At 53.8% G+C, this 26280-nt stretch overlaps 6 protein-coding genes across 6 annotated transcripts; 1 reads left to right on the top strand and 5 right to left on the bottom strand.

Annotated features, from left to right (window-relative positions):
* Nucleotides 1–1125: 1125 nt before the first annotated feature.
* J4E83_002045 (uncharacterized protein) lies at nucleotides 1126–4161 on the top strand (the record flags this gene model as incomplete). Its single annotated transcript, XM_049328997.1, has 1 exon — nucleotides 1126–4161. One exon carries the CDS (start codon nucleotides 1126–1128, stop codon nucleotides 4159–4161), a length of 3036 nt encoding a protein of 1011 aa, XP_049191969.1.
* Nucleotides 4162–4941: 780 nt separating this feature from the next.
* Nucleotides 4942–8383, bottom strand: J4E83_002044 (uncharacterized protein; the record flags this gene model as incomplete). The annotated part of the gene is made up of 2 exons (XM_049328996.1): nucleotides 4942–5059; nucleotides 5115–8383. The coding sequence occupies 2 exons, from the start codon at nucleotides 8381–8383 to the stop codon at nucleotides 4942–4944; spliced, it is 3387 nt and encodes a 1128-aa protein (XP_049191968.1).
* A 568-nt stretch (nucleotides 8384–8951) lies between these two features.
* J4E83_002043 (uncharacterized protein) lies at nucleotides 8952–10229 on the bottom strand (the record flags this gene model as incomplete). Its single annotated transcript, XM_049328995.1, has 1 exon — nucleotides 8952–10229. One exon carries the CDS (start codon nucleotides 10227–10229, stop codon nucleotides 8952–8954), a length of 1278 nt encoding a protein of 425 aa, XP_049191967.1.
* Nucleotides 10230–10902: 673 nt separating this feature from the next.
* Nucleotides 10903–15425, bottom strand: J4E83_002042 (uncharacterized protein; the record flags this gene model as incomplete). The annotated part of the gene is made up of 2 exons (XM_049328994.1): nucleotides 10903–10953; nucleotides 11013–15425. 2 exons carry the CDS (start codon nucleotides 15423–15425, stop codon nucleotides 10903–10905), a joined length of 4464 nt encoding a protein of 1487 aa, XP_049191966.1.
* Nucleotides 15426–16415: 990 nt separating this feature from the next.
* Nucleotides 16416–17936, bottom strand: J4E83_002041 (uncharacterized protein; the record flags this gene model as incomplete). The annotated part of the gene is made up of 1 exon (XM_049328993.1): nucleotides 16416–17936. One exon carries the CDS (start codon nucleotides 17934–17936, stop codon nucleotides 16416–16418), a length of 1521 nt encoding a protein of 506 aa, XP_049191965.1.
* A 6261-nt stretch (nucleotides 17937–24197) lies between these two features.
* On the bottom strand, nucleotides 24198–24562 carry J4E83_002040 (uncharacterized protein; the record flags this gene model as incomplete). Its single annotated transcript, XM_049328992.1, has 2 exons — nucleotides 24198–24458; nucleotides 24512–24562. 2 exons carry the CDS (start codon nucleotides 24560–24562, stop codon nucleotides 24198–24200), a joined length of 312 nt encoding a protein of 103 aa, XP_049191964.1.
* Nucleotides 24563–26280: the final 1718 nt, after the last annotated feature.

Here is a 26280-nt window from a genome sequence, read left to right as displayed (position 1 = left end):
CCGCGCCGGTTCACGACAACGACCTGGGACTAATTACCTGACATGTATTGATCGAGGAATGCTTTGTGAAAATTATAGAGTATGAAGACAATAGCATAGAGTATGGGCCTCGATGCGTGTGTACGATGGCACAAGCGCCGAATCTGACATGTATACCCCCAGTCGCCATGGTAGATTGCTGGCGTGTGACGCGCCGATCACCAACGGGTATAGGATTGTTGCGAATTTGCATCGTATTCGAGGGCAGAGCAGAGAGGCCGGATTGCGTCAAGTATCGGACGAGGACACTGGTGCGCTGACTCTGGGAGTAGCTTGGGGCGGTTCAACGGTTGGCTGGGCTCTCGACGCAGAGTCAAGCGGTCTGGGTGTGCCCACTCTCGACGCCCAGCTGTGTGCGATAACAGCGCCATTTCCTGCAGGAACAAAGTGATGTAATAAGTGGAGAGACGTGTGTTTCCGTGTCACGACGGCCAAAGACCCGGAGAAATCAAATCAAATTGAGTTAGGCTAGGCTTGTGAGTTGCCGGCAACGCAGGCACTCCACTGGTCTGTCGCAACGCGCGAACGCGTCTACGGCTCCGGATGCGACTGTGGCCTGCGTGTATGTTTTGGAGACTCTGCGGCTGCTTCTGCTCTGCGGGCGACGTGCGCTCTGTTTTGGAGTCGCGGACACTGCTAGGTCTCGTGATGCTCCCGACCAGGCTAGAGTAAGTAGAGGCTGGGATTCCGCCAAGAAAACTGTTCCTTCCTCCGCTCTCAGCAACGCATAGTCCGCAAAGCGCGTCTGCGGTGCGTCAAGTTATCGACCGCATTCAAAGCCACTCGTTATCCGTCCTGCCCTGATGAGAAGATCCTTTTAGCGTCGGTCTATTGTCGCGCCCGGTGTGTATTATCTCATCCTGCCTCCGCCTGCCGCGTCCCTGTCCTGCGCCTGCGTCTCGTCGGAGGGCTGCTGCTAGAGGCGCGTCCATCTAAACATCAACATGCCTGCTGACGGACCACTAGCCATATCCAACCCAGACACTCACGTGCGCCTATCGCTCTCTTCCTCGTCCTTGCCTTCACGCGCCTGTCCCCTCCCTGCCCGCCGCCGCTCTTGACTGCTCGCGGCAGTAGCGCACCATCATGGACTTCCAATCCCCCCAGAACGGCATGTACGATCCGTCGAGCTTCATCGACCCGAGCGCAATCGCAACACCCCAGATGAATGGCGCGCGCCCGTTCAATCCTATGCCCTCGGTGCCCCAGAAACGAGACTCGTCCGGCGCCGCTCTATCTTTATCGCGCTCTCAGACACCTTCACAGCAAGCCCAATTCGGCTTCCAGCACCAGCAAGGCTTCACTAACACGCCCTCGCCCACCATGCAGAGCCAGCACTTCGCGCCCGGCCAGATGGGAGGCCAGCGCATGAACACGGCCTCACCAGCGCAAAATCCCCACGCGCCGCAGATGTCGCCCATGAACTTCCAGGCTTCACCTATGAATCAAGCCTTCAATGCTAATTCCGGAAACCAGTTTCCCGTACAGTCGGTGCAACTATCACAAAATCTCCAGAGTCGACAGCAAGAGGCGCAAAGGCAATACGCAATGCGCCTGCAACAGCAGCAGCAGTTGGGTAATCTTGCCGCGAGCAACATGGCTGCGCGACAAGGGCAGCAGCCAGGCGCGCAGATGCCAGGCGCAATGCAGAATCCAATGCAAAACCCAATGCAGCATCCGGGCATGCAGCAGAACATGATGCAGGCTCAAGGGCAAGCACAGAACCCACAGTCACAGTACAACCAGTTCATTAAGAACGTTCAGGCGCTGATGGCCCAGCATAATAGACCCTTCAACCACCAGCCACTCTGCGCCGGTCGGCCGACAAATCTTCAGAACCTTTACGCGGCCGTCATGCGCTTCAAGGGCCATCGATTTGTGACGCAACAAAACGGTTGGCCCAGAATCGCGCAAATGATGAACATACATCCACAACAGTTCCCAAACGCCCCCAACGAACTGCGCCAGATATACGAACAGAACCTGAGCCTTTACGAGACCGCATATCTGCAAAGACAACAGCAAATGCAACAGAAGGGTATGCCTCCGCAGGGACAGATGGGACAGATGGGCCAAATGGGACAGATGAATCAAATGGGTCAAATGGGCCAGATGAACCAGATGGGTTCTGTGGGTCAGCAAATGTCGCCAACAAGACCGACTATGCCGGGACAACAAGTCAATCCTGCAGGACACCAGGAATATCTGCAGCAACTACAGAGATCACAGGAAGCCATGAAGCAGCAACAGCAGCAACGGCAATCGCTTCCGCCTGCCCAACAGCCGCATCAGCAACTCGACCCTTCCCCACACCCACACCAGTCGACGCCTTTACAGAGCAATGCAGCGCTACCAAGCGTCAACGGCACAACACCACAGCCGGACGGAAACGCGCGGAAAAGCCTCAGCAGACAGCTGGAAGGGACACCTACTCAGGGACAAGAACCCGGCCAATCGCAGTCGTCACCAATGAAGCAAGAAGAGAACGCCGCCGCAGATTCAGCCGCGGCCGCCGTTGAGGAGCCCGAGAAACGCAAACCAGTAATCGAGCAAGATGATGGCACAAGGGTCTATCAGCCCGCCTACCGGACGCAAGATACATGGGGAGGTCTGGACTTCGACTCCGACAACTTCAAGAACATGATCGACACAATCACAAACTACAAACCAAATGTTCCGTTATTACCGGAGATGGGTGTGATCGACGTTCGAGCCATCATTATGAGTATCAAGTCGGGACTACATGCGGAGGTGCGCTTGGGTCTGGATACCTTGACGCGGATAACGTATGACAACACCGTCCAGTTCAATTTGTCGCACTGCGACGACTTGACAGAAGTGCTGGTAGAGTACGCCGAAGATCAGCTGGAGATACTAGGCAACGACAATCCCGAAGTCACTGATATCATCGATCTCACCCCATACGAGGACGTCCTACATCACTGTCGCGAGGAAGCCTCGGCACTACAAGAACTCCCACAGGCTGGTACGAAGGAGTACATGCTCGACCGTACTGCAGACCGGCTGCTGGCAATCACCACCATCTTCCGAAACCTTTCTTTCCTCGAAGTCAACCACGACTCTTTGGTCAGCGCTCCAGTAATCAAGTTTCTCGCAAACTTCATACGGCTTGTCGGAACCCGCGTACTGTTGCTACGATCACACATCAACACCTTCGACTTCATGAAGGATGTAGTCACCTTCTTCTCTAACACAAGCGCGAAGGTTGTGTTGCCAAATCGTGAAGACGCATACGCCGTGTTGCACTTCCTCTGCGCTTTTGCTCCAGTTCCGCGACCCGCTGAGCCTGTCAAATTCACACCCTTCAACCCGCAAATCCACCGCTATCTCCCTTCTGCCGTTGATAGTCTTGCCAAACTCCTCGCTCGCGATGATCCCAACCGGACCTACTACAAGCAAATATTCATCAACGAGGCAACATCTATCCCTGCGTACGACCTCCTAACGCGTTCCTTCGCCCTCGCCATCTCCGTTGTGCCGGACCGCAACTACATTGAAAACAAAATGTACCAGATGAAAGAGCCACGCCCGAAGGAGGTGCGCATGTTCGAAGCGCGTGTTGCAGAGTCACGGAAAGCATACCTGATGCAGGGCATGTTGGCGGCAGATATACTCGCCAGCCTAGCTCCAGGGCCCGAGACTGGTATCTGTCGCTCATGGCTCGAGTCGGAAGACGGCTGGGCGCATAGCTTACTCAAGTTCGCCATGTCGCTATCCGCTACCGATGCGGCCATACCGCACCCCCCACAACCGCCAAATCACCGCGGCCAACGGCCCATGGACCATGACCGGGAAGGTTTCCAGCTCATCGTCCATCGCGCGCTATCAACCCTGAAACGCCTAGGTGACAAGTCAAAGGGTGGTGAACCGCTGGTCAAGGGCGTACAGCAAACAAACGGGCACATGGAACACGATGATGAGGACGACTATGACGAAGATGAAGACGACGACATGGAGATTTTCAACTTCAACGGTAGCTCGTGGAAAGTCAAGGCAGACATCTTACCTCGGAAAGAGACCATGCTCGGCGCATTGCTTACCGCTCAGTTGGATGTGCGGAGTCTGAACCAATTCTGCAAAATCGGTTATCTGGATGAATAATGGGGTGGTGTAGGATATGGAAGGTGGGGTTTTAGGCGAATATAGGAATGTGTATATTGGCGGAGGTGTTTGGAGACCAACCTTGCATGGGAAAGCATTTTTGCTTCAAGTGAACGTAGCATTGCGAGAGAGTTCACATGGATTTTGTGCGATTTTTTCTTGCCGTCTGTATCAACTCTTTCTTATCTTCTTGTATAGTCAATGTATGAGACTGTGGATGCATTATCATGTATTCCTTCGCAACGTACGTGAGGTCCTCTACTCTACTGAAATAGAGGACATGTGGATGACCAGATCAAGTCGACCAACCTGGCATGATCATCTATCGACAAACAGTGACATGATCACCAACATGGACAAGCACAATTCATGAATGATTACTCTCATTTCGCCCCTCTGCAGGGAACATGTTATACAGATTACTTTGCTCGAGTGTCAACGAGCGGAGCACATAAGACCTGTGCTCACAAAAGAATAAACGCCATGAGAGCTACCGAAGTAAGCCCAGGTTCCGAGTACCGTTTTGACCTGGTCCGCCCAACGCCATGCTATGCATTGAAAGAGAAAAAGACTCGAAATCCCCATGCTCATACCACCACACATGATGCGTTAATGGTCAGATAGTCCGTGCAGGACAAATGTCCTTGTACAAACTTGAAAAACCAGTTATGATACGTAGCAGCTGTTGCATCTCGATCATGTCCTCTACTAATGGGGTGCCCCGGGATCATGAACAGTGGATGGAGAGTCAGTCACTGTGCCGCTAGTGACGTTGTCGTTCTAGGACGGTGAGCCGGCGAAGGATGGAGTAGCAGGAACGACGGTGGCGGGAGATGCAGCACTTGCGTCCCTGAATGTGTCGTTCTGCTTCCGTTGGCCGTTGAGGAGCGGGCAGAGCCTGGTGGAAAATCTGTCAGTAAACTCGTTGAAGAAAGGGAAGATTGTCTACGCACTTCTTGTTGGTCTTGATATGACCCACCTCGCCGCAGTTAGCGCACTTGCGAGGTGTTGCTCCGCCCTTGCCTGGTCCACCAGTCGCACCACCTTCTCCGGTCTGCGACTTGTGCATACCCTTTGCCTTTTCACGACCTTCACGGCGTTCAATGTTGCGAGCTAGACGTGCTAACTCTGCCTTCAACTTCAACTGTTGGGCCCTGTCCACTTCAGGATCGCCAGTTGGTTTGATGTCCTCGATGCGCATGTTGAGAAGACGCTGCTGTCGCTTGTGCTTGATGTAAAGCTGGATAACGGCGGGGTCGGTGATGACCTCTGTGACATCCTCGTACTCATCGTACTTGTTCTTGATAGTGCGAGTGATCTTGAGCTTCTTGCCGCTGTTGTCCGCATTGCTATTGCGAGACATTTGTGACATGGTCTCATCATCAGGACGTACAGCCGGGGTGCCGACTTCGGAACGCTGGCGACCTGTGTTGTTGTGGTTTACAGCAGAGTCCACATCGTCTTCGGTGTCGGAGGGCGGGTTCTGAGCAGATAGACTCTCCTTCTGCTTGTTCCAGATGCGCTTGATGGCGTTCTCGTACATGACCTGTTGACGCTGGACATTGTAGCTGTGGCCACCAAGCTCCTTCATCTTCTTGTTATCGAGACGATCAGCTGCACTCTCACCAACATCTCTGAAACCACCCTTCATCGAAACCTTGATGAAACTGAAACCCAGACCTTGACCGGTAGGATCACCGTCACCATGAAGCTCCAACATGGCCTTGCCAGCGCAAGCGTTGAGGAAGTTCTTTGTTGTGTTCCATGGCGCGAGTTTGACATCAGCGTTCTCGTTGTCAGCCTCTTCATCGTCGTCACGGATCTCGTTCGACTTGATGCCGGCGTCCTGCAGCTGTTTATCACCAGCATGCATCGAGTCGATCAGACAAACATCTTCTGGCTTGATCCAAGTGCGTAGAATCGGCTCTTCGGGAACAGTCTCTCCAGGCACCGGCTCCCAAGTTCCAATGTCCTTCTGGTACTTCATGATTTCTCGCATTCGAGAGCGATTCTGCGCAATCTCGGTACCAGGCAAATGCTGCTTGATCATCTCGTTGCTGACCCAAGGTTGACGCGCATTCTTCTGCTGTCCCTTTCGATACAAGCGGAACGCGAGCATCTTCAATCGCTTCTTCGAGGCTTCAGTAACCTTGCGGGCATGTGTACCGGGCACTTCCACAGAAGGAAACTGCTGACCGACGACCATGAGATTTGGAATGTTTCGCATGTAGTACTTGGGGCCATTAACACCAGTGAAGCTTCTGCTCACAAGGAAATCGGTCTGTTCGGGCTTATGTTTGAACACGGGAGCTCGGTACATGGCATTGTGAAGCGTCAACACTTGCTGGCCGGGCTCAACCTGACCGAACAGCGAGAATGGGCTCTTGTCTTGCGGTAGCAACACCGAGGTCTCACCAATACCATCTTCCGGTTTTGGTCGCGCAGTATCTTCCATGTCCTTCCGACGGTAGTAGTTGAGAATCTTGACACCCATACCGAAGTTGGACAACGTGGTAGGGTATTCCTCCGAGTACTCGGCAAGGAGGAGGTCAGAATTATCGCCAATGTTGAGGTCTTCTGCTGACGCGAAAGCTTCGGATGGCTTGAGGTTTTTCTTGTGCTTCCTTTTGACAGATTTGAGGACTGAGATACTAGCTCGCTCACCGGGCTTGAACGTGACAGTAGGACGGTGGAAAGACCGGAGTTCGCGGTCGGACAGCGCAACCTTGTAGAAAGGATATTGCAGCTTCAGTGCGGGCAAGCTGTGCTCAACGTTCATGTGGCCAATCGTACTACGGACCTTCTGTTGGCTGCTTTCCTTGAGCGCGTCGTAGGCCTCATCGTTGGAGATGTTGTAGCGCTTGAACATGGGGTTTGCAAGACTTCCGCGGCTGTCGCGCTTGAGGCCTACACCCAATGTCCGAGGTTTCGGTGGCTCTGCACTGGGCTGCTGCACATCCAGTAGGAGATGGGGGTCGTTCATGTCGAGAAGAATCTTCTTGGACAGTCGCGCCGTCTCAAGCTCGGGATCGTCCCAGGTGGGTAGGTCCATGTGATCGTATACGGAGAATTGGATGGGCTGCTCACGGCTTCCAAGCTTCCGCTTCTTGTTCGGCGATAACTGCTCGAAGTCAATGCCCCCCATGCTATCAGGCGGCGTTGGTGCTTGGTTCCCGTCGGACATGGTCACATCGCTTGCACCATCTGGCACGTCCCAATCCTCACAGGCAATCCGTAGGTCGCTCCATGATACATTGCCGATCATCTCACGGTCGTCGATGGTGTCGAGGTTGTCCAACTCTAACTGATCTTCGCTATCGCCATCTTCGTCGGCGGTATTGGTAATGTGAATGAGACCACCCTGCTCCTCTTCTTGCTGCCGGCCTGACTTGGCAGTGGTGGTCGTAGGATGCAACCGGAAGCTTTTTTCTTGGTCCGTCGCAAGGTCCAAGGTAAGCTTGTTGGTTTGGAATGGTCTCGGTGTCTTTTGCGGAACTTTGGGGATATAGAAAGCGCGCTTTCGAGGTACCAGACTGAAGAAGCGTGGCGGCTTGTCCGCCTCAAAGTTGGGCCAGATCTTCTCGAACTCCTCTCGCGATGTCTTTACGGGTGCAGCCGCCGGCTCATCCTTCTTGCGCGAAGACTGTGCGAACAGAGCCAGCTGCTCTCGCACCTCGGGGTCTTCCTCTTCCACCTCTTGCTGTGCGACACTGGTGGCGATGTTGCGAGTGGCAGACTGTGGCTTATCCTCTGCGACACTACTGAAGCCTTCCTGGACAAGGTCTTCGATGGAGGTAAGAGGGTCGTCTTCGTGTCGCGCAGACTCTTGCACCGGGTCGGAGTGGCTGGGATCGTCGCCGAAGAGATCATCGTTATCGTCGTGGTTGTCGCCGAAGAGGTCGTCCATGTCGACGTCTTCGTTGTCACCCGCGCCGCCAGAATCCTGTAGAGTAGTTCCGCTGAAGTTCTGGGTGCTATCGGCGCCCTCGCCCGACGCGAACTCCTCGTCCGGCAAGTCGTCATCGCTGATGTCTTCGTAGTCGACTGCGTCGTCGGCCTTCTCGCCAATATCCAGCGGCCGGTCCGCGATACCGCCTAGAAGATCCTCCTCGCCTTCGGCAGCGCCCCGCGACATCTGTTGCATGATCTTGCGGAAGTCCTCCTCATCGTTGTCCGCGGTGGAGTCGCCGCCGACATTCTGGAGTGGGTGTTCGTCGGCCATGGTCGCGTGTGGTATTATGGGAGCTAAGCGTCGCTGGACGTGTTCAGGGAGTTGGAGGGCAGTTGAGGTATTAATATAGGCGTGTGACTCAGGCGCAAAAAGTGAAAGCGCGCCGCGAGGCAGAAGGGCGGTTGAGGGGTGCGCGCGCCGTCATTCACGCTATCACCGCGCTCGAAATACTGCGAGGCGCCACAGAGACAGGCCGGGTGGTTGCGTCGGGTGCTCGAGTGCGTCTTCGGGGGGCTTCTCGGTCGTTCGGGGGCGCGGGTGTCGATACAGCCAAATGGCTCTGTGTCGTGTACAAGTGATGGAATCCAGTCGCGGTTCAAGGCCGCGGCGGAGTGGCCCGTGCGCTGAGCTAAAACTAGTCAAAGAGAACGGCCAAGCATCGCCGCGTTCAAGATTCACTTCACGCAATGTGCACGGATGTAGGGATTCTCAATAGAACATTGCAATGTATCAGGTGGTCGCACTGCTACGTTTACAATCATGTGTCCGGTGCTTGTCGCCTCCAACATGTACTATCGGGTCGCTGCACGGTGACGCCTGCCACCCCGTCGTCTCCAACTCACATCTCCTCCTGCTCAACTGACTCCTCCTCCATGTTCACGTCTCCGTCTTCTTCATCTTCGATCACTTCTCCATGACCTTCTTCAGTATCGTCGGCGGCAGGTTCTGGTGACGTGCCCCAGATGCGAGCACGAGCTTTCGCATACTCCTTCTTGACCGTGGGCACGCCAAGGGACCATCCACGCTCCTCGAGCTTGTTGCGGATGTCCTTGAACGAAATGCCTTCAGCATCGTGCCAAACAACGATGCAAGCCTTGTCAAACTCGTGGCTCTTGTAGTTCCGCTTCTCGCGCTGAGCCTGCTTCATGGCTTTGACCGAGCCACCCTTCGAAGAAGCAATCGATGTATCCGCCGAAGTCTCTTCGAGGGCCGAGACTTCGCCTTCGCCTTCGCCTTCGGTCTGCTCCTCGGAGGGAGCAACCAAGTCCTTCTCGGGCTGAATACCACTTAGACGGGGCGCACGCGGCCTTCCACGTCTCGAGATGTTCCTGCCGACTACGCCAATCTGCGTAGCAGGCCTTGCACCGTAACGCTTCTGTAAGCGCTCGAGAGACCGAATATGGCGGCGACGTACAGCTTCATCCGTCACTGTATCGTTTGGGAATGCCTTGTTGTACAAGATAGTCGCCTGCGAGTATGTGTGCTCCAAATCATCTAGCAAGTAGATGATCATACTGTTCTGGTGATCTTCTGTGTCACCGTAGGGAGATTCACCGGGTGTGGGAGCGGGAGGGTCTTGGCCGGCCACAATATCACGCGGCGGCATGTTGATTGCCTTGATGCTGTTATAGGTCAGACCCAGCTCCTGGGATGATCGTACTTGACGCTTCGCTCGACCGCCTTTCTTGTCTTCTGCCGCGCGCTTCTTGCCGTGTGAAGAATCTTCCTGAGCAACGGCGCGAGGGTCTTTCGAAGAGGCGACGAATGGTTTGGCCTTGCGGTCTACGCGAGAGTTCTCTTCAGTCCCGGACGCTGACCTTGCAGCAACCCCTTCATCGCTGCTTGTCACCGATGCAGATAGGTCTGATTCTTCTGATACAGCGGCCACTTCGACAGTTTCGACTGTTGTGTCTTTGCTCGGGGTGGTCTGGGTAGACTTGGTACTGCGAAGAGTTCGCATAGGCGTAGTTTGGCCATTGCTCTTTTCGACTCGAGGGCTCTCAGAGGTCTTTTTCGCTTTGGATATAGGAGTTACCGCTGTCTCTCCTGCGCTGCTAACATCTCGAGTTGTGTGGCCTTTCAACGGGGTAGGAACGGAGTCAGTGGCGTGGGCCATGGTGTTGTGAGCGGCTGACGTAGTCGCGCGCTCAAGTTGTGAGGTGCTGGTGAAGTAGGAGTGCACTTTTGTGTTGGTGGAGAACGTGCAGTGGTTGCGGGTATAGGTATAGGTAGGGGCAGAGGCAGGAGGTGGGTATGTGGTGTAGGCCGAAAGTTGGTGTAACCCGTGTTGACGTACTTGAGTAGGTTGTTAGCAATGGTCAAAGCTAAGACAAGTGTAAGCGGTATATGAGGTGGAGGTCCGAGGTGGCGAGGGGCGATTGCGTGGGAGTTGGAAACCGTAGCAACGCCTCGGTCGAGAAGTTTTGTTGTGTGCGCAGGCAGCCGCTATGCCTGATGAAAGGGACGGGAAGTGAAATTGACTACACTGCTGCCACTTAAAGAGCCTAAGGGAGGAGAGCGAGCAAAGCTAGTTTGATCTAGCTCCGTGCAACTGTAGATTCGCGCAACCTTGGACGCTCAGTTAGGTATATCAGTGCTCAAAGCGAGGATTTATGGATATAATGATAATGACATTCAACATTGCATTCGTTCAGTACCAGGCCGCATGTATCTCAGTATGGTATCATCGCAGCTAGCCCAACCCATTCCGCTTCATACCGAATACGTACTCGCGAGTTCACTCCCAACACCAAACACCAATCGCAAGAGTCTTCGTTGCCCACCAATCATCAAGCCTGTTTAATGATATAGTCTTTGTTCTCGATCGTAACACTTTTCGTCTAAAATAAGTCAGTAAACGATGCTGAAGCCATTGAGTGTGCACTTGAGATGAGCTTACCATGTGGTTGACCTTGTACACGCCGACCAGCCGCGATGCAAGTTCAAACATGTTGTTTCTAAGTGAGATAACAATGAACTGTGCGTTCTTCGTCCTCTCCTTGATGTAACTCGCCACGATGCTCACGTTGCGGAAGTCTAGCGCCGCGTCGATTTCGTCCATGACGTACAACGGTGTAGGCTTGTAGTGATGCAAAGCAAACACCAAAGCTAGAGAGCTCAATGTCTTCTCACCACCGGAAAGGTTGCTGATGTTCTTCCATGACTTTTTCGGAGGCATTACTGAGAACCGGATGCCCTCGGAAAAGGCGTCGAGTGTATCTTCATATTCGAGCTCGGCGTTGCCACCCATGGTAATCATCTGGTACATCTCTTTGAGACGCGCAGTGATGATGTCGAAACCAGCCTTGAAACCTTCTTTGCGAAGACGTCGAAGCTCTTCGCACTTGTGCTTTGCAGCGTCACGGGCGCTGACAGCAGAAGCGAGGTCTGTGGAGCGCGCAGCATGCTCCTCGACACGTTTGCGGTACTCGGCGAGGACCGCTAGGTCAACTTGCGTGGACTCATTCTTCTTCTCCAAGTGGGCGATTTGGTCCTTGAGAGTAGCCTTGTCCATGTCTTGAAGCTCGTCTTTGCTGTAAGACGGGAGACCTTCACCTCCGTTTTCTTGTTCCTCGCCCAAGTCGGTGACATTTTGGTATGCGAGCTTGCTTAGCTTGTCATGGAAGTATGCTTGCTTCTTCTGGTACTCGTTCAGAGTCTTTTGGCTTTCTTCAAGCTTATTGCGCATCTCAATCTCGACCGCACGCGTCTCGTTGAGCTCGCCCAGCTTCTCATCGAGCTCCTTTTTGACCAATTGAAGTTCTTCTTTCCTGGCCTCGAGCTGTTCTTGCGCTTCTTCGGCCTGCTGTCGGATCCCGGAAACGTCACGTTGTTGTGAAGCCATATCATCTTCAACCTTCTCGGCATCAAGAGCAAGCTTTTCGAGCTCTTTGATGGCATCGTTATGTGCCTTCTCGTGCTTGACGCACTGCTTCTCTTCCTTTGATTTCGCGACCTGTGCATTGGACACTTGCTCGGTCAATGTATCGATCTGTCCCTTGAGACCATCGACTTTGGCCTTCTGACCTCGTAGCTTGACTCCTCCGATCTCCATGATTTTGTCCTGAAGAGCCTTGATCTCCGCTTCAATATCCTCAGTCTCTGCACGAAGTTTAGAGACCTCCTTCTCCATCGTGGCGATGTTCTTCTCCAGCGATGCGATGCGTCCCTTGTCGGTCTTCGTGGATGTCTGTTCACTACCTAGCTCTTTGATGCGGCGCTGAGAATCCGCAATATTGCGATCAAAACTCTCAAGTTCCAGCGCAAGCTTCTGTGACTTGGTGTCTAGTTCGGGTATCTGCTGATTGAGGTCTCTCAGCGCAGTCTCGAGCTCCCGGAGCTCTTGTTGGAACTCAGCAAAGGTCTGTTCAAGCGTATCGCGGTCATGCTCGAGCTTTGTGACCTGGTCTTTCGAGACGTCAGACGCGAGCTTGGAAGACATCTTTCCCTTGACTACTCTGCTTCCACCACCACTCATGGTACCCGCAGTGTCGATAAGCTTGCCGTCTAGGGTGACGACTCGCCATCTCTTCGCGCCATATGCGATACGCTCAGCTTGGTCAAGGTCTTCGGCGACCAGCGTGTTTGTCATAACCTGGAAGAATGCAGGCTTGAGCTTTTCGTGCTTAGGCTTGACGAGGTCGAAAAGACGTGGCACGTTCTCGGGTGTTTGCACTGGCGACATGTCACGCTTGGCGAGGCGATCCAGGAGAATGAAGTTGGCGCGACCGAGGTTGTTCTTCCGTAGGTACTCAATGCACTGCTGACCAGACTCTACTGTGTCTACAACCATGTTGTCTAGTTGCGGACAGGCCGTAGAGATAGCAACGTCGTACTTCTGATCGATGGTGCCTAGGTTCCCGAGTCGACCATGGAATCCATCGATACGTCCTGATTCTTTCAGGCGCATCAGACCCGTCAAAACGTTGCCTTGAGTCTGAGCGGAAGAGAGACTTGCCCGGGCCTCATCTGCCTTGGCTCGTGCGCCAGATAGCTTCGACCTCAGCGCCGGTTCTTGTTGAGTTATCTCCTCAAGTTTAGCCTGTGTCTTTTGTACGTTCTTCTCGACACGCTTCCTCTCGGCTTTGCACTCATCAAGTTCTGCAACCTTCGCCTGTTTGGCTTCCTCCAAGCTCTCGATCTTTGCTTCGACTTCGGCAATACCCTTGGCACCTGCATTCTCACGCTCACGCATGATGTCGAGCTCGCTCTGGGCAACTGCAATAGCGGACTGTTTCTCGTTGATCTTCGCACTCCAAGGTTCCAAAGATTTTTGCTTTGCAGCGATCTCGTCAGAGAGACCCTGTGTTTTACCAGCCAAGCTTTTGCGAATCGTCTCGAGCTCCTTCGCTTCGACCTCCATGCTTTGCTCGAGTTCAGCAATCTCTTCGTTGTAGCGCTCGACGTCCGCAGCGTACTGCTTGGCGAGGCTGTCTGCTTCCGATCGACCATAGCCACTTGTCTCCTTGGTCTTCTCCAGCTTCTTCTGTTTATTAGCCAGGAACTTCTTTTTCTCCTCGAACTTGACCGTCTCCTTGTCAACGCGGGCCACCTCTTTCTGGTACTCCTGGTTCTTCTTTTCGAGCTGCTCACACTCTTTCGCGCCAGTCTTGTATTGTCGCTCAAGCCCCTTGATCTCTTCCTCGTTACCTTGGTGCTTCTGCAACTCCTCATCAAGCTGCGACTGGAGCTGTCCGACAGATTCCTGGGTGACTTGAATGTGATCGTCGAACTCGGACACATATATTTGGTAGAGGGTGGACTGCTTCGAGGCCAGCTCGTTCTCGTCACGAATGTAGGCGAGCGCCTTGTTCTTCTTCTCTTCCAGACTGCTCTTCTCCTTCTCGACGTGCTGTACACGGCTGCTCTTCTCACGACAGACTTCATTCAGGGTCTCCACTTCGACCTCTGACTCTGCAATGGGTGTCTTGTATTTGGACGTGCCGATGATATCTTCGAGATACTCTAGCAGACCATCGTCATGTTCGCCCTGTGCTTTTGGCTTCATCTGCGCGATCGATTCAACCTCACCCTGCAGGATCAAGAAACGCTTATGGTCGAGATCCACGCCGCGGTCTTTAAGCAGGGTTGTGACAATCGTGAATGTAGACTCCTTCCTGTTGATGTAGTATTTGCTCGAATTGTTCTTGAACGCTCTTCGAGAGACAACGAGGTCTGAGTCAGGGATGACTTCGTGGCCGCCGTTTGGGAGGTCCTTGACTTCTTGGAAGTGGACTTCGACCTCGCAGTAATCCAGGTCCGGGAACGCCGCCGAATTGTGAATGAGGGCGGAAAGCTTGCTCTGTCGCATCTTACTTGCACGGAAACCGAAGACGAAGAGAAGCGAGTCGATGACGTTTGACTTCCCGGAGCCGTTCGGTCCCACCACGGAGGAGAAGGAGGCGTGGAAGGGCCCAACCGCCTGTCGGCCAGCGTAACTCTTGAAGTTATTGAGGACAAGCCAGGTGATTACTGTCCGCTGTTTAGGCGCCACAGGCTCATGCAACGCGGGGATACCTGCCGCTCGCCTCTTGACCACAATATCTATAGGCTCAAGCATAGTTTGTTGTGTGCCGAGATCCTCCATGACCTTGGCTGGGGGCTGGGGCTCTGATAAAGGCTCAACCTCGACCTTCGGTTCCGGTACGGGCGACTCGTCTTTCGCTTCTATCTGGGTAACCTCAGCGACAGGCTCGGGTACGGGTTCTGGCACAGGCGCGGGTGCAGGCTCCGGCGTTCGGTCGGTCATGGTAACATCGCTCGCAGCGTCACTCGTAGGATCGTCTACCATGTCATTCGTGGCATCGTCTGCCGTGTCGTTTGTACTATCGGCGAGCGGCGAGCTTGGTGTAACGGTGGCTTCGGACGGCTGCTCAACCTCGGGCTCGGGCGATATTGAAGGCTCAGGCGTGAGCAAGTGCGAGGTATCCTCAGCCGGAGGTGCAGCGACAGAAGCACGTGGCTTCCTGCCGCGCTTCTTGGGCACCGCCTTGGAGGGTGAAGCCGCCCTGGTGGTCCTCTCTGTCGCGGGTGTGAGCGTCTGCGTGGGTTCGACCGACTCTGTGGCGCGCGTCCGCCGCCTCGCTGCGGGCTTGGGTGTCGCTTCTTCATTCTGGGCTGCAGCCTTCCGAGGCCTTCCCCGTCCCCGTCCCGTCTTGAGTGGCGCGGGGGCCGGTGTGAATTCTTCCTCCTCTTCCTGCTTGACTTCGGGCGTCGGGGTCCTGTTCTCCTCCTGGTCCGAGTCGTCGACAACGGGTGCTTTGCGGCGCGTCGCAGCAGCGCGCGTAGATTTCCTCGGGGACATGGAAGCCATGATTGCTATGGCTGTGGGCTGGTCGTGGTTGGGCGCGAATTGCGCGGAGTATCCTTGTGCAACTGGACACTTTCCTAGTGTTGTGCGCACAGGTAAACAAACACCCTGACACGTGCGGTCTGCCTGTAGCGGGGCGCGGGGCTAACGTGCCGCCACCTTTCCTTCAACCGTCAGACTGCACCGGGCTTCGAGGTACACCTCAACAACGCAAACTTGACCGCCTTTGATTCTGTTCTCAGACAGACTTCCCATTATTAGGCTTCGCGTTTTGCTGGTAGAGTCTGCCTCACACATACCAAACTGCTCATGGTTACCATATGCGGTGCTGTGCAGCTGCCGTGAAGGTAGCCCCGCCCCAGGCACCGTTGCGATTGGCTACATCCACATCATCGTGGATCTCAGCTGCAGTCATATAACGAAAGATACCAAAAGGCTGCGGGTACTCCAATCTCTTTTGTATAACTGTCATACTCATCGCTTCCTACCTGCGTAATCATGGCATCAAGTCTGCAAAAGTTCAAGATTGTATTCTTCGTCCCTCCCTCTGCCCTCAGCGCCTGCAAGACCGCTGTCTTGAGTGCCGGTGCAGGGCGTTATCCAGGCCAAGGGGGCTACACGGAAGTTTGCTTCACAAGCAGAGGAACGGGACAATTTAGACCGGGCAACGCTGCCGATCCTCACGTAGGTTTCTTAGGCATACATAGAGCCACGGTGTGGTGAACAGTGAAGGCTGACAACGGCTCTTAGATTGGCAAGGCTGGTGAACTACAGGAAGTTGACGAGTACAGAGTCGAGGCCATGTGCATGGGGCGCGACATAACTGTCAAGGCCGTGGAAGCGCTGAAAAAGTGAGTATCCATCTCCAGTGATGATCAAGATCGCTGATGGAAGCAGAGCACACCCATACGAGGAGCCAGTGTACGAAGTGTACAAGATGGAGGACATGTAGTACGCTCATACTCGTTTCATTCTTGTAAATCCAGTTCGCTATTACGACTGTACACTCTCTTTGTCGGACAATATGGCTTGCAACACCTGTTTGATGATGGGCAAATCCCTCTCGGCGTCCGTCATCCAGTTAGAAACTGCAAATCTACAAGCTGGCTTCCCGTCCCATGCTGTACCTGACACATATATTTTCCTCGTTGCCTTGATCTTGTTGACCAGTTGCTTGTTCAGTGCTTCATCTGTTGCACGGAACAGTACGATAATGTATATGCTGTTTACGACTTCTTCCTGAGGGGTATCGTGCTGAGGGAGGAGCTCATATCCATCAGTCTCCAGAATATATCTTGCGATTCCTCGTGAGAGTTCAATCTGTCGTTCCAACATCGTACGATAGCCGTCTTTGCCATACGCAACAAGGTTGGCGTAAACCGGCAGCGCTCGGAATCGTCGTGAGTTCTCGAGTCCGATGTTCAGCGGTGACATGATGGCGTTCGCGTCGTTCCCGGAAGCGAGGTATGCCGCGTTGGGATTCTGGAATACGCGTTCAGCGATGTTGCGGTGTCGAGAGAAGAAGAAGCCACAGTCGTATGGCACGTTGAGCAGCTTGTGCGCGTCACCTGTGATCGAATCCGCAAGCTCAAGACCTTCACAAGCCTGGGTGATAGAGGAGTACGCGGGTGAGGTCAATATGCGGCCGAAGAGCCCAAACGCACCATCCACATGTATCCATGCTCCATACATGTCGCACAGCTTTCGCATCTCCTGCATTTCTTCTAACCCAGAAGTCGCAAAGACTCCTGTGTTGACTTCGGATGCAGAGATAGCCACGATCGATGCGGCACCAGGTCGCTCAAGAGACTTCTTGAGTAGCTGCATGTCGAATTTGTGCGGCGCATCTGGTTCTCCTAGACACTTGACGCTCGTCCGCCCCAGACCTAGTATGCTTGCCGCCTTGCTCAGCGATGAGTGCGGTACCGTGGTCAAGATTTGGATCTCGTCGATACCAGCTTTCCGCATAGCTTCCGTGATACCAAGTTCGCCAACGCTAATCTCGACGTCTGTACGATGTGCTGAGGCTTCAGCAATCACATACTCTCGTCCACACGCCAGCCCCAGGATATTGGCTGCCGTCGCACCTGTGGTAAATATGCGGTGTGGCCATTGCTCTGGTGCGAAATTGAGCAACTCGCACAATAGAGAAAGAGCTCGATCCTCCACGTCTGTGGCGATGGTCTCATTTGGTAGGTGAACTTGCACGTTTTGGTCATAGGCTGTGACCAGGTTGTCGGCAAGAAGTGCTACAGGTGTCGCACCACCGGTTACAAAGCCGTAGTAGTTAGGAGAGCGGGAACTACTGTTGAAGGCTGGGGCGAGGTCCTCTTGTATGTGCCGTATGCTTTCTTCGAGACCCACGCCCTGGCTCTGGAGGTGGGAGTGAAGCATAGAGCGAGCAGCACTCAACGTATTCGTTGAGGGAAGGACATTCTCAGGCGGTGGGCCTGAGTGTAGCTTTGAGATCGACGTCGACAGTCTTTGGAACAGCTCGTGAGCTGGGACCTCCATGATGGATAAAATTGATGCGTATAGAAGTAGAACTGGGAACATTCACAGCTCGTTCCCGACGTGGATGTTGGAACGTGAAGAAGTGCAGCATATAAACGTTGGCGCGAGAAGTGCTTGTACGAGTGACGGGACGCGTCTGACTCTATGAAGAGTCTAGATTTCGCGATGATTGCCTAGGATAGCCGGAAGCGACATGTGCCTTCGCAACCTGCGCCATATTTTGATCCATCGAGCGGGCCACTTTCGCGATTGGCTGTCTTGAGCGGGTTCGTGAAGTAAGCGGCACGTTTGACTCCAAAGCGGCAGGTCCACTCGACGTTCTTCGGCATCCACCCAGCACGTGACTTGGTGCTAGCGCGGCGCGTTCCGGAGTTAGCACAACACGGTCAACGATGCTATCGGTGACATCGCCACCATTACGCCTGCAAAACCGCGATGCCTACACGGACCGACGCGTAAAATATTCATGCGGACTCACACCGACGATGCGACGCTCTCATGCCTCAGAACAATCTTAGCAAACATCTCAAGTGGTTGATCGCAGAGAAGCCTTTCATTCCGCCAGCGGCTTCGCTCGTTGCATACGATCCCGACGCAGTTCCGACGAGTTCAGCTACGATTTCACAACAGCATTCTTCCTTCTTGGACGACCACGCAGGATACGATGAGCCTGAAGCTGCCTCCGCGCCACCACCCCCACCAGCACTACCAGCCGAACGTCCCGCTCCACCCCGCGCTCTCGCTCGAACACGGACTATTGATATGCACAACCCGCCAGGCACGGAAGACCCGACCTTGGATATGGCAAGATTGAGGCACACTCCAGCGAGTGGAAAGCCTAGACTTATCTTAGCGGGGTTGCCTGAACATGTATCCTCTTCCAAATCAGCAGGCAGGGAACGAAAGGAACCGAGTGATGTTGGAAGTTTCAAGAACAACATACAAGATCTATCAGCGAATGTGAGGAGTATCACTGAGACTACTGGCACACCTGCCTCCCAACATGCTACCGCGAGAACGAAGTACCGCGAGCCAGTTGATGTCGACTCAATCGATCTCACTGGTGACGACGCGAGTCGCTCCTCTCCAGTTCCAACGCGCACCTCTAAGGGTCGGAAACGAAAGAGCGACGAGTACGAGGCAGACCTACGTCGCACCAAGTCTCCCAGACCTGTTCGCAAGGCTCATGCGCTCAGTCCAGAGCTCGTCGACGATGATGACTTCCCCGATATCGACGATATGGTCATGGCCCCCGACAGCCCTCCTCCACCATACTCAACCATCGTAGACGGTGTAGGCAAACAGTCAAAGCATATCGCGACAGCAGAAGACGACGACCTGGAAGCTATGTTGCAATTAGAAGAGGAGGAGAGACAAATGGCGAACGCAGAGAATGCGATAGCCTCACAACCCCGTAAACGCAAGTCACTGAGCCGCGCACCCTCGGAAAATGCGCCCGCTCGCAAAATGGGGAAGCAAACGCGTAGTCCTTCGCCCCGGAAGAACGATCTCGCTAAGACCGGGGCTATGGCTAGAAATGATCGACGGTTGGACACACCTGGCACTAAGAGGGTTGGGCATGCGGTCTTGGACTCGGAGGATGAAGAATTTGGTGCACTGGATGAGATGGATATCGATACCCAATCCCGGACGAAATCACCCACCCCAACAGGGAAGAAAATGCGCGAGAAAACACCGATGACCGAGTTCACCAGAGGTGCCAGTCAAACGCAGCTTCCCATACGATCGCCTTCGAAGACCGTAAGAAGCCCAAGCCCATATCAACCGGAACAGGACTCTATGCCCACTCCAGCGAAGTCTCAGTCTCCAAAGAAGGCTGCAAGGCCTACACCCACACCAGTGTCTGCATCCACAAAACGCGTACCAAGCTCTTCCGAACTTCCAAAGGAAAGGAGAGATGCTATCAGAGAATCCATGGATACCTTCCTGGGCACTGAAGGCCAAAGATTGCAGAAACACCTCAACGCTGCAAGCTCGGCATGGGATAATGCTAGGGCTGCGTTTGTAGCACATCTTTCCGAGTTTGGCAAGCCTGATCCAAGCGAACAAGAAAGGATGGAACGCGCTCGTTCACGAAAAGAGGCAGTCGAGCAATTGATGACCTTGAAATCCAAACACGAGGAACTAATCGGGCAGCGGCAGAGGGTCAAACAGAAGCTAGAGGATGACTTGAACATCGGTCAATTTGATGCAGCGGACGGTGAAACCCTCAGCAGACTGTTCAAGATGAACGAGGATGTTCTGATCCAGATGTTTTACCTCCTGGATGCGGCAGCCATCAAGCAGCAGTCAACACCTCTTGTGAAGACTGAAACGAAAGTCAGCCGTAATGTGGTCATACAATCAACCCAAGCGAGCCCGGTCCGCCCACACCTAAAAGCGTCAAGGGATGCAGGCTCACATCGCATCCCCCAGACACAATACGGTAGGCCACCCGAGGCTCCCGCTCAGGAACTGTGGACGCCTACTCGGCATATCCGTTTCGCAGAAGAGCAAGTAGCTGCGTCCCCACTACCGCCCCCAAACCTAGGCTCCCGTGCCCGTGCGAATGATGGCATGGCAGGAAAGCAAAAAGCGAAGTCAAAAGAGCGATCCCATAGAGTGCCTGAGACGCCAGAGCGCCGACGTTCTCCAAAGCGATCAAGGCCAGTAGCTCCGCAACACACACCAGATGAGTTTGGCGAGCTTGACTTTGAAGAGAACGAAACCCTGTTCAGCAACAACATGGGCGAACTTCACCAACCCATTGAGATCAATGACGACGATGATTTTGGTGAGGCATTTGGACCGGACGACGATGATGACTTCCTTCACGAGATCACCAACATTGAGAATCAGGCACCAGGTGGTTTTGATTGGAAGGGCGAGCGGGCTGGGAATCACGTCACTACACAATCTCGTGAGGTGTTCCGCGAAACTTCTACCAATAAAGCCAAGCCTAAACCAGCCCAGCAAGCTTCACCGAAGAAGCAGCAGCTGGATATGCCTGCTAAGAATCATCCTGGTATGAATTTCCCTTGGTCACAAGATCTAAGGACCGCCCTTATTCGCCGCTTCGGCCTGCGAGGATTCCGTCCAGGACAGTTGGAAGCTATAAACACGACGCTGTCTGGCGAACACTGTTTTGTGCTCATGCCTACGGGAGGTGGCAAATCTCTTTGTTACCAACTTCCATCAGTAATTACCTCAGGCAAGACAAGAGGAGTCACCATCGTAGTATCTCCGCTCCTGAGTTTGATGGAGGATCAAGTGGAGGCCTGCAAACAGCGCTTTGGGATGCAGGCCTTTCTGATCAACGGAGAATCGACCGCAGCACAAAAGAACATGATAATGGATGGGCTACGTCAGCGGGATCCCCAACAGTTCATACAGATCCTCTATCTAACACCCGAGATGCTCAGCAAGAACCAGAGAATGATCAGTGCTTTCCAGCAATTGCATTCTGGGGGCAATCTTGCCCGCATCGTCATCGATGAAGCGCATTGTGTCAGTCAGTGGGGCCACGACTTCCGGCCAGATTACAAGGCACTTGGAGACGTCGTTCGTCAGTTTCCAGGAGTACCCGTTATTGCACTGACCGCGACTGCGACCCAGCTTGTCCGCACTGACGTAGTAGCAAACCTCGGTATCCAGGGTTGCCGTCAATTCTCCCAGAGTTTCAACCGCCCCAACTTGTCTTACGAGGTTGTGCCAAAAGCCAAAGGTGTCATCGACAGCATAGCTGATCTAATCAAAGAGAGATATGTTGGGAAATCCGGCATCATATACTGCTTGTCACGAAAGAGCTGTGAGCAAGTGGCCCAGAAGCTATCCGATGTGGGCATCCGTGCGTATCACTACCACGCAGGAATGGAATCCGCAGACCGATCCGAAGTCCAACGCAAATGGCAGAAGAACGAATATCATGTCATAGTGGCTACCATCGCCTTTGGTATGGGAATCGACAAGCCTGATGTACGATATGTGATCCACCACTCGCTGCCCAAGAGTTTGGAAGGCTACTACCAAGAGACCGGTCGAGCTGGCCGTGATGGCAAACGTTCAGAGTGCTACCTGTACTATCAGTATGCCGACTCGAGAATATTGCGCAAGATGATTGAGGAAGGCGAAGGTAGCTGGGAGCAGAAACAGCGACTGAGCGATATGCTGAGAACTGTCATCCAGTACTGCGAAAACAAAGCAGACTGTCGCCGCGCTCAAGTACTCGGATACTTTAGTGAAGCATTCGATGCCTCTAAGTGCAACTCGACGTGCGACAACTGTCGCTCAGATGCGACGTTTGTTACTAAAGACCTTACGGGCTACGCTGCCATGGCCATCAAACTTGTGAGCCAGGTACACGAGGACAACGTGACGATGCACCAGTGCGTGGACGCTTTCCGTGGCGCGGGCAGTGCGAAGATCAAACGCTCTGGATTAGAAGAGTATGGATGGGGCTACGGCAAGGACTTGGAACGCGGTGACAACGAACGCATCTTCCAACACCTGCTCGACGCTGGGGCCTTCAGGGAAAGAAGCAAGGTGAACAAAGTTGGCTTCGCGACGAACTACTTACACGTATGTATTTACTGCCCTGACTGTATTCTACATACTGACGATTGTAGCCTGCTTCGGCACGCAACGACTACGAGAGCAAACGAAAGCAGCTCAAGCTTCAAGTTCGTTCTTCGCCACAGAAAGCGCGCGCGAAAGCACCCGCTGTCAAGAAGGCAAAGAAAACCCAAACTCAGATTCCGTCTACCAATGTTCCCTCCCCCGTACGCGCACCGAAGCAGAAGATCCGATCGTTTGCCTATCATGAAGAGGACGACGACGATGACGATGCATTCGAAGCTCCACGACACCCCGCCCGCAGTAAGACCGCCCGCGGGTACGAGGCGGACGATTTCGTGGTTGATGACGATTTTGCGCCAATACGTGTCGCCAAGCCATCAAGAAGCACGAAAGCAAAGGGTGTCGGAGCTCCAATTACTACAGATCAACGCACCGAAGGACTCAGCGAATTCCAGTCCGATGTTCTGCGAGACTTCATGAACGGAGCCAAGCAGTTGAGGAAGGGCATAGAAGACAAGAAAAACCACCGTGAAGCCATCTTCACAGACACAGTACTACGTGAAATGGGTCTTGATCTACCTATGGATCTGGATGAGATGAAGACTATCCCGGGTATCAGGCCGGAAATGGTGGATCTATATGGCAGGCAATTTTTGGCCTTGGTAGACAACACAAGAAACTTCTACGGGGACGACACACCAGTACCTCGGAATCCACAGCTTCGCAATCGCCGACCCCAGCAATCCAGAGTCATTCACGAGATTGACGATGATGACGAAGAAGAAGTTGTCGACCAAAACCATCGGCTCGTCGTGGACCTGTGTAGTGAGGACGAAGAGGAGGTACCCATTGCAGAAGAATCTGAAGAGGAATCCTTCTATGGTGAGTTTGGCGACGAGGACGAGGACGACGATGATGCAGTTCACACGAGTCATCACTTCAGCCAATTCCCGAACCAAGCCGTGGCGGAGTTCAACAGTAAATACACGCAGCTCGGTGGCGGCGCAGCCCCTTCTACATCCAAAGCAACGAAGGCACCAGCAGCAAGAGGTAGATCGAAAGCCTCTGGGTCCGGATACAAGAAGGGCTCTTTTCGCAAGAGGGCTAGCTTTGGTAAGGGTTCTGCTGGTGTCAAGAAGCGGGCATCGAAGGGCAGCAGCAGTAGAGCATCGGGAGGCGCAACGGCAGGGAGGCCTTCTGGGCGTGGTGGCAGAGGCGGAGGGGCAGGCGCATCAGGCGGGTGGAATGGCGTGATGGCGATGCCTACTTGATCGCGAGTTCCATGTTCATACCTGTAGCGAGCAATTGCGCACGTACATTCGCAGCTTCCGCAACTATTACGAAGTTATGTAAATTATAGAGTAGCCATATACTGTACGAGAGTTGGTCTAGTATCACGCAAACACTTTGGCTTGACGCCATTGATTATTTCAATCATGCTAGTTCTTATACCACGTTCGATTTCTAGGAGCTACACAGTGGCTACGCTGCGCTGATAGGCAGTAACATTTTCACAAAAGCAGGAGGTCACCAGGATCAAGCATACACAGCATAGTCGAACATAGACACAGGCAGCAAGTCGTAGGGTAATAGGATATTAATTCGTTAGCCCGCAGGCAAGGTATCTCATAATGCCTTAGTTGGGTATCTCATTCCTTCCTCCACAATCAACGGCAAGCACAACGCTTACAAGCCGCTACCGTGGGTGTGGGTGGTGTGGGTTCCGGTAGTGGTGTGACCCATTCCAAGTGTGTTCTTGGCCTTGTCGACGATGCTACCACCGGTGGAGCCGTGAACGTTGTTGTCCTTGCTGCGTCCGACCTTGTCCATGGTGGACTGGGTGTTGGTCTTGGAGGAGTCGGGCTGGAGCTCGCGGGCAACCTTGTCGCCGGTGCCAGTGAGAGACTCCTTGATCTTGGTGCCGGTGGACTTGGAAGATTGGGGTTGCTGAGGGGGTTGTTAGTGAAGGTAGCGGAGAATGGAAGGTGAAGGTGGCGTACCATCTTCTCACCAAGCTTGGTGTGGGTGTCTTTGCGGAAGGCGTCGGTCATCTTGAAGGTGGTAGTTTGGTTTAGTTTGGGGTAGTGTGATGTAGGTGGTTGATGATTCGAGTTGATTGAAGTTGCAGGTGTGGATGTTGATGAGGTCTATCTTCAGTGCAGGGTGAGCACTGCTTATATGCTCCCCGGACCTCAAGCAGCTACGTCATGGTTCGTGACTGCCGTTAGCAGTCTCAGCAGGAGTGCTGACTGACATGTGCCCAGAATGAAACAGCGCAGCCACAAACCACGGCGTATGCCCAGCACGTCGAGGACGTCATTCAGTTGGCAAGCCGAGTAGGTCTAGATTTCATCTACTTTCGTGATAGGCCGTCCTTGTTCGCTTGTTCGCATATCACTATAAGAGGCGAATGAGCAGGGATGGAAGAATGGATCAACGATGAAAGCAAGCTTTCCACGGTGGCTGACCCGTGTTGACAAGAGCTAGCCAACTGATGTTTGCGGTCGTTATACTGCGCCTTGAGCGCGCTTGCCACGTTGCGATTATTGATCAAGTGAGCATCAAGATTAGTCGTGTGTAGTCGAGCATGCGTGTCGTGAACCGCTGGGTGAAGTTTGATGCCTGGTGGGTGGTGGGGCAGGGCACTACAGGTCCCTGCGTCCCTGCGCCGGACGCGCGACCCCACGTGTAGTAGCGGTGACATCATCCCGTCTTTCCAAGGGCACAGGGTGTAACAATCAAGCTTCAAGTCCGATCGCCAGGTCAACGGAGCCCCATGCTTGCCTCTATTCAGCACCTAGCCTCGCGTTGTCATGATCACGAAATGACTTTGCTGATCACTGACGTACGTTGAGATTCTGCATGCGCAATCACTATAACTTGATCAGCGATCTCGACGGGCAGGTCTAGGGACTATGAAGGAGGTGGTCTGCCGCCATGTAAACAGGGTGCAGCGCAAGCTTCCGCCGTGTGCATGTTTGGGAGACGTCGCTGCAGGGCCACCGGATAATACTTCAGGGCCCGATGCCGAGCCATGGAAGCATTCAGCCCTGAGTTGAGGTCGCCTTGAAGCTGTCGCGTTGACTCCATGCCTACATATTCCCAGAAAGCGTCACGTGATGGTATCGACGACCGCCTTCTCATGTGCCTGGACTCAACATACAGGAGTGCGCAGAACGACATGTTGACCAAGTGGCATGGTAGGATGCTCAGATACATAGAGGTGCGTGATGCTTTTTATTGTTGAATCTCCGGCCGTGCACTGTCGGCGGCACACCGACTGCTATATACGGTACATGGCGGTATGCGCTGTCGAAGCGGGTATCTTCGAGTGCATCGCGCTACGATGCGTTCTGCGGTGACAGCGATGGCGCTCGCGAAAGAGCGGTCGCGGCAGGGCTCTAGGCGGTGCCGTACGCAAGGCGCCACGTCGTCGCAGGAAATGCAGAGGCTGGACGGGGACATTACCAGGAGGCTCTAACGCAGGAACGCGCTCGGATCAGCGGTAGCGCGGCGTGCGATTGGCGGTTGGGGGCGGCCGGGGCAGGATGCTCGTGTTCGGTCCCCTCGACAACCCGCTTTGTTGATGGACTAAGCCAACCACCTCCAGCCACTTCAGACCAGCCATCACCATTTTCGCAACAGCAAAACTATCCGTCGCTGCAGGCAAAGAGAGAAGTCACATTCCACGCTACCACCCACACTTTGAATATTCTTCCACACAGGAGACATCTGACCATCGTCGTCGCAGTGCATCCACCGCCGCTGT

This window comes from Alternaria metachromatica (assembly GCF_023757995.1).
Source record: "Alternaria metachromatica strain BMP 0045 chromosome Unknown scaffold_3, whole genome shotgun sequence".
Lineage (NCBI taxonomy): Eukaryota > Fungi > Ascomycota > Dothideomycetes > Pleosporales > Pleosporaceae > Alternaria > Alternaria metachromatica.
This window is presented reverse-complemented; position numbering and strand designations above follow the sequence as displayed.